Raw genomic sequence first — 7,685 nt, 5'->3', positions numbered from 1 at the left:
ATGCCTATGACTATCACCTCGTGTTCGATCCCAAATAATATCAAGATATGCAATAGATATTTTGTATGGAATCTATCATCAATTAAGTAATACTACCTCTATTTTTTTTACTTGACGCTAGCTAGTGCAATTTTACACTAAATAACGTCAACTATAAAAAAAATGGAGGGAGTACTTAGTTACGATAATTCTTTTAATTTGCCAAATGGACTACGAGTACCGTCTTGGCAGCCAGGCGAATCTGATCGTCATCCTTGTTCCATATCAACTGCATATGCATCTTTTTGGGGACCGCGGCCGTTTTGAGCGTTGATGTCTGGCCGGTTGATCACCGTGTGCCGGTTGTGGTGAGACGTGAGACAGAGCGAGACACACATGAAGAGTGAAAACTCTATTCTCTTTATTAATGGAATACTTTACTTATATAGGTACAAAGGGATGAGATCATTTCTCAACAATTATTATTAACCTTCAAAATAGTGTACAAATCACTGTGTAGACCCCACCCAGGCGCATGGGTGCTACAACTTCCATTACCAGAAGCACTTAGGCCGCTAGAGCATCACACGGCTGTTCATCACAGGACAGGAGCAACCTTTACCTATCGGCAAGAGCTTCAGGATCTGAGAATGTCGTTGACGCGGTCTCGGAATACATTGCATCCCCGACGATCCTCTTCTGCAGGTTCTCCAGGCTAGCAACACGGTGCAGAGAAGCTGGCTTGGTCTGAAAAACTGCTGCGTTTGGGATGATCCCACTGTTTTCAAGTGGCGCCTGGAGGAAATGCTTCACGCTGTCTTCAATGGCGGCAGAAGCAGAAGCAGAAGCTGCATCAGATGGACATGATGACAGGGGCGCGCTGCTCGTGGGCTTCTCAAAAGCGGTCGGTAGCATGAGGGTGATCCCAGTTAGCCTCCTGACAGCTTCCTCGGCTATGTTCACCTGGAATTAAAACAGTACTGTGTTCCTGAAGACATGTCCCTTTTCATAAAGTCAAGGTGTGCAGGTCTGTTAAATGCCAAGATTCTTGTGAATACCTTCTTTAGGTAAAAAACTGATTGGAACAGTCATAGTTTAAGCAAATTTTTTTCATAAAAACTTAACATGATTATGTTAGAACCCTTCAGCATGGATATTTAAAAAAACACAGTTTTACTAATGATACAAGAGTACAGAGTTGTGCATATACTCACACACAAGCATTAAGAAATGTTTGTATGGTAGTATTCTGTTTGGACTCCTCTCGGTATCATTTGAGATAGAGCAGCCCATCCACAAGGCAAGGCAAGGGCAACACCCCACAGGCTTAATGGGACACACACTTGGCGCATTGCGGCATGGTATGTGCGCTTTTAATGTTTTGTTTCGTTTTACAACTCCTCACACCTGTAAGAGAACACTGTTATTCTTTAAATATATATATATATATAATACAAGGAAATAAAATTTCTGAAATGATACTGCAAGAAAACAAAACCAAGGAACTAAATTATTCCTATCACACTTGTAGAAGGTATGCAGAATTTCAGAAAATCAAATGAAAATGCTGCCATACCTTTTGTGTGCAGTTAAAAACCATTAGAAACTAAAACTGAACTTGCAGGTTCTAAAATAAGAACTATGAACAATCATATTACTTTCACTGCCCTTTGCAGCCATCTAGAGAGATGTAAACGTTGATTACGGTGAGTATACACAGAGCCCAGTAAAAATGTTATGATCGATAAATGGATGCAGTTAAGAGTTCTCGTACAACAAAAAAAAGAAGAAAAAGGTCTGTGATGCATTCAAGACGAACGAACCTTTCTCCTCATAGTCTCAACATCAACTGTTAGATTTTTATTGTCAACGGAAGCGTCCTTGTATTTCTGAGTCATATCAGCCAGTCGCTTCAGCAAAGATGCATTCTCAGACGTTAACCTGGAAACCTGGAGAGTTGTGCGGTAATTAGCACGAGTATATTCATTTTAGTTGGATATTAACTTGAGCACTCATCTATATTCTAACACAATTGAAACCTGTGATTCAAGATCGGTCAAGTGTGCTTGCTTCCTCTTTCTTGATCGCCTAGCCGATTCCCGGTTTGACACCATTCTGATCACAACACCGAAATTTAACTGAGCAGTTCATCACAGAAATGGACGGTTAAGCTTCTGACGTCACATACCATGTTTCATGTAAATTCAAGGTAAAGGTGACAGATCTATAGAAAAAGGAAACTAATGGCAAAAGGTATATGTGGTTTCTATTCCCGCAACTTCAGACGGAATTACCAATTTTTCTAGGAATGTAACAGTTTTTGAAAGTTTTTAAGGGCATGGATAATTGGATAAAGCTTTATGTGATTGGATTCTTTCTGCCTTTAAAGGCAGTGAATGGTAGGAGTGAACGGTAAAACTGAATATGATGCCTTCTAACAAGATAAATCTATCTTTCACTCGCAACAAAATCAAGTAATGGTTTCTATTTAGCAGTCATATTTCTCGTCAAGAAAATGTTGTGATGCTATGTTACCTCCTCATCTTCTTGGCGTTAGCGGGGTCAGTATTCTCTTCAAGGTCACCATCATCGTCTGACAGTTCCTTTGATGTGCCACTGTTGGTTGGCTTGCCTTGAAAATCATCATCTTCTATGACATTAGAGTTTGTAACTAGGCTTGCCCCATCTATGTCACCTGTGTGTAGAATGGAAGAAACCAAAACAGTACAGTAAAATAAGTCCAACGGTTCAAATGTCACAAAAAAGGCCTATATATTTTCTGAACCACACATGCATCATATCTTCACACTGCCAGAGTGCAAAACTGGTGCCAGAGTTGCATGCCCAGTGCAGCTCACCAACAGAGTTGACATGACTGTTCAGTATAACTGAAGCAGTATCAGACTTCATTTTTCATCCTTATATCTGATCTCACCAACATTGCTCATAGTTTAGATCATTCCTCCAGAATTATCAATGAGCCGGCACATCAACCTCAACCACACCACAAAGGTAATCCGGAATTGATATTTCTACTCACCTGGATTCCTTGAGCATCAGCTAACCTATCCTACTGAAACTGCTGGTGAGATCGGATCTTGTGCACGTAATTATCATGGAAGACTAACCTGTAGACTCTAGTGAATGGTTCACACTTCACACTCACAGTACTCAAACCAAGGCTGGTAATCAAGTGTACTAGGATAAGTGAGGTTTGCATCTAATGCCCTATTGGAATGATCAGCGGGGAGATGGTGAACTGAATAGGATTTGGCATCTAACATGCTTTTAAACCAGACCACATCCTGCCATCCTAAGGCACTACTTCCTTCGAAATCTTCCTGCCTGCATGTTTACCCCAAGTTGGTTGATAGACTGACATGCACTCAGTTATGAGAGGTCATAAATACCATCAAAGGAAGCTTGAGAAATCAATTGCGAAGCATCTGAAGCTTGTGAGTTGGGGTAGCCCAACGAATGTTCTTGTGATTTAGCTTCCTGAAATGGACTTACGTAAACATCACTGCAACAAAGGGGCAAAGGGCTGGGTGCAGCCAGTACGCGAGGTTTATGTCACTGTTAAGCTCTGGAAAGCCACTAGTACTGCACATCCTTACCCTCATAATTTATATAAATAATACACACATAGCTCGAAGTTTTGTGGAATCATTGGATGCAATGGTCAATATCATGGTTGTGCCAAGGCCAGCCTCTAAATATTTAAGAAAATTGGAAGTAAGTGTGTTATTTATAGGGTGACTGAGAGCCACCATGCATAATGTTTTTACAGCATCTACTTATGGAAAAAGTAACTGCTAAACTAACTTGTGGTGCTAATTAACTTAGAAAATCAACGTGCAAATTCATTTTCACATAACAATCTTTGGACATGCCACCTGTGAAAACCTAGATATTCTTAACCTTGCTAGTTCAAACAACTGCGGAAGAGTATTGAAAAATAGCCACAGTAAAACTGCTAGCATTCAGTGAAGTATGGTATTTTTACTTCTGAGAAAGGGAAATGTGCAAATCGCAAACTGTGAACATGTTCATCAATTCAATAGAACATCTGATACTATCGGATAAATAGCTAAATACAGTGAATTTGCAGTTCTATTTATTCAAATCCACATCTTGTTTTGTTTCCTGTCGCTTTCAGCCAGGAAAAAAACAAAGAAACAAAAAGGAGAAAATCCTATTGGCTCGACCACCGACACATCATACTCATTCAAATCATTTGTGGTCCATAACATTCCATCAGAATATCCCACCGGCCACCACAGTGTATGTAGTGTGTGGAAGTGAGCCTGCCTCCTAGCAACATGGCACATATACCAAATCTATTATCCCACATGTCAGTTTCACCACTCCAGGACTCCACTACACTTGCATCAGATCAGAAAGCAATATCTGCTACGGTACCCATGTAAAGTTGGAACATTTGGATTTCGCCGCTGCACAGTACTACGATGACAATGGCACAGCTCTGATCTTGATCATACTGTTCATCACAAGCCATAAGAGAAATGGGTGCCGGTGTGTGCACAGTGCTGTGTTTTCTAATGTTTGTCAAAGGCTGGGAAACTTTTTTTTCTTTCTTTCTATCTGTTGGTGCTTGGTGGGTGCTAAAATCTACTGTGAGTTTTTATGTAGCCCTGGCTTAAGAATGGCAGCGTAGGATTACACGACAAGCATACCGACCAATCAATTCAACATTTTCCAGAGTCCTCAAATAAAGCAACCGACTTTTTCTTCTGCTGCTTGTGATTTCCAAAAACTAGAAATTGCAGTAAAACTCCCCTCCCCAAAATGAAGGGGGGAAATAACTGAAAAACATGCAATTCCTACCATTGTGACTCGAAATTAAGCTAGAGATGAAACTGAAACATCGAAGCACACAAGGCACAATCACACAACCAATACTCAAATAGGCCTAGAAAAGTCTAATCTTTGGAGGGGTAGGAGGAGGAGGAACCACACCATGGATTTGGCGACGGCGGCGCAGTACAGGTCGAGCTTCCTCTTGAGCACCGCGGCGTATGCGCCGGGGTCGCCGCCGCCTCTGCCGCCGCAGCTCACCACCACCACGTCGTCGTCGCCGGCGCCGCCACCCGCCATTCTTAGAGGAAAGCCGCTCTCTTTCTAGTACTTCGTACTCCGGGAGGGGGAGGATGGGAGTTGGGAGCAGCCTGAGCAATGTTGGCCTTGGTGGAGGCCGGAGGGGGGCTGCGTTTATACCGGCGGTCGTGTTGATGGAGCGCTCTGTGGCGAGTGGCGACACTGTTGGTCTTTTCCGGGAAACACCCTTGCTTTTGTTTCTCATTTCATTATCCTGTATTATAGTGTGTTTGGTTTCTATGGGGCTAAATTTATTTTATTCTATTTTAGTCATAAATTCATAAATATAAAAACTAAAATAGAATTACAGTTTCTATATTTAGTAATTTAGGTACTAAAATAAAATAAAATGATGGAACTAAAAATTAGTCCCTATAAATCAAACACCCCTTAATGTTAAAAGTATAGATATGTATGCTTATATAATAGAGATAATCCTAAGGTTCTCTACTTTAACTAAATTTAGATTCTAAATATATTAAACTTTTCTAGTTATTTTGTACGAGTAGAATTATAAGTTTCATAGGTGGACAAATGATACAGAAGAGACGGGTGCTATGTAATTTTCCTATGTCATGACTTTAGTAAAATACACACCCTATAATTATGGATTGCATCGATATGGAAGCCATAAGAAAAGGTATATCTAACAATTTTCATTTCATTCTCCCTATTTATAAAAAATCAGGACCTTAACTTGAAGGCCAAGTGGAAATCCATAAGTTCACCCTAACACATCTATCAACTTTTGTAAGTTCATATTGAATGCAACTTGTACATAGAATATATGATTGTGAGTGCCATAGTACTAACATATGGTCTCAAAAAATAGAAATAAAATTGTTGTGATCCACACTCGGAGGAAGTTAACATCGTGCGCTTGTTGATTCTTTTTGCGGCGACTCGATGTTAAGAATCTAGAGCTATATAGATATATATAAGACTAATTGTTAGCTAGCTATTTTTACTAGCTCAACCAAGCACGGTATAATAGGTGGATTTAATTTTTAGTCATTTATTTAACTAATTGTTAGCCAACTCTAACTAAATTTTAGGTCTAACTAATGCAGACAAAACTCATGTTCATTTTGTCCTATAATTTATCTAGGACACCGATAATAACTAGAACTACCATGTCCCTTTAAATCTTGTGTACATAGTTTAGCTTAGTATGATTTAAAATGGAGGAAAAGTAAGTGTGTCTTCAACGAAAGACTATGCTCATGTATCCCAAATATAGAGAAGTTTCTCTTCTATATAGCCTTTAACGAGAGAATATTCATTCATCCTCTATACCGTGTATGTATAGATACTTCCCCTTTTCTTCTCTACTAAACAAAACTAGAATATGCATAAGATATTTGAGGGCATGATAAATAGAGGAGAACTTTTTATAGAAGTTTATAAAAACAGATATCGAAAAGAAATATAGAGACGGTCTAAGAACTAAGTGCCTATTTGGGATGCCTCTCAAACCGGCTATGGCTCCGGTTTCTAGAGGAGCCCTCTCAAACGGTTTAAAAAAGAGCTCGCGACAAATAGTACTGATGAGTCGGAGCCATTTATATAGAGATAACCGGAGCAAAAAAGGCTCTTATCGCCTCCTCTCCTCACTCCCCTATCTTGTCGTTCTCTCATCGCCAAAAAAATCGTTTTGTCAAACGATTTGTTAAAAAAGCACTAGCTCCTATAGAGGAACTACTCTTGAAAAGAATCCAAAGCTAAAGTTATTTTTAAAGAAGCTTGAGCCATGACACAGAGACGCTAAGAAGATCTCATAGTTCAGCTTGACAAGTCAAGCACAAGGTGTCGCTGTCAGTTTGTCCATTCCATTTTCTCCCTGTTCACATCGCGAAAATATCAGGGCGGACCCCCAAGTTGCAGGTCAAGTGGGCGGGCTAATCGCACCTACTGGGCCGCCGCTGGGCCCGGTGGGGGCGTTTAGGTCCACGAAATGTGGATTTTTTCGGCAGGGGCCCACCGTACCTTTGCCCTGGCTGGGAGGCCTACCAGGTCAGCAGACAGCAGCAGGCGCCAGATATTTTGTGATGGACGGGAACGGGACGGACACGGACACGTCGTCCGCCGTAATCCGCTATCTATCACACACGCTGGGCCGGGCCGGTGCATGCATCTGGCCTCCTGGCTGCTGCCGAGCCACCACATGTCTCTGTCCTTTACTTGGAATTCCAGTGACGGTGGTGTGCGTTGCGTGCATTTGGTGCTCAGGCTTATCAGGAATCTTAGATTCTCAAGCATCATAGTGGCTTTGCCACCAAATGGCTTATTCGATAGATGCATCAAGAGCACTGAAATGTTTCAAGATTTCCTGCTGTCGGTTGCTTGCTTGCTTATAGGCCAATGAGTTTCCGATTTTTGTGTGTGTGGCCAGAATTGATAGCCAAGCTTCTATAGTGAAAATCTCTACTACTATTAAGAGTCTAACGTAGACTGTCCCCGCCGAACCGCCCTCCCGCCCACCGAACCGCTCGCACGCCGTAATCCCACAAATCTCGCTGCGGCCGCCGCGAACCGCCCTCCCGCCCGCCTGACGCATGCCGCACGCAGTCGCTCCCGAACCAGCCCGA

General features: G+C 41.5%; 1 protein-coding gene across 1 annotated transcript; it reads right to left on the bottom strand.

Moving 5' to 3' along the window:
• Positions 1–377: 377 nt before the first annotated feature.
• LOC100275351 (Basic leucine zipper 25) lies at positions 378–5,169 on the bottom strand. The gene is made up of 6 exons (NM_001149446.1): positions 4,960–5,169; positions 3,390–3,477; positions 2,515–2,674; positions 2,019–2,094; positions 1,803–1,928; positions 378–942 (listed from the first exon to the last, which is right to left on the bottom strand). Exons 1-6 carry the CDS (start codon positions 5,095–5,097, stop codon positions 598–600), a joined length of 933 nt encoding a protein of 310 aa, NP_001142918.1. The 5' UTR covers positions 5,098–5,169; the 3' UTR covers positions 378–597.
• Between the last annotated feature and the right edge of the window lie 2,516 nt (positions 5,170–7,685).

The sequence above is a fragment of the Zea mays genome, chromosome 1, assembly GCF_902167145.1.
Source record: "Zea mays cultivar B73 chromosome 1, Zm-B73-REFERENCE-NAM-5.0, whole genome shotgun sequence".
Classification (NCBI taxonomy): Eukaryota; Viridiplantae; Streptophyta; class Magnoliopsida; order Poales; family Poaceae; genus Zea; species Zea mays.
The sequence above is the reverse complement of the archived record's forward strand: the minus strand, read 5'-3'. Positions and strand labels throughout refer to the sequence as shown.

Bases quoted from the DNA above. Each gene is read 5' to 3' on its own strand.
- LOC100275351 (NM_001149446.1), bottom strand. From the start codon at position 5,097: ATGGCGGGTGGCGGCGCCGGCGACGACGACGTGGTGGTGGTGAGCTGC. The intron at 3,478-4,959 runs GTGTGGTTCCTC...AGTCCATTTCAG, and splicing joins CCGCCGTCGCCAAATCCATG to GAAGCTAAATCACAAGAACA. The intron at 1,929-2,018 runs GTTTCAATTGTG...ACAACTCTCCAG, and splicing joins TGACCGATCTTGAATCACAG to GTTTCCAGGTTAACGTCTGA.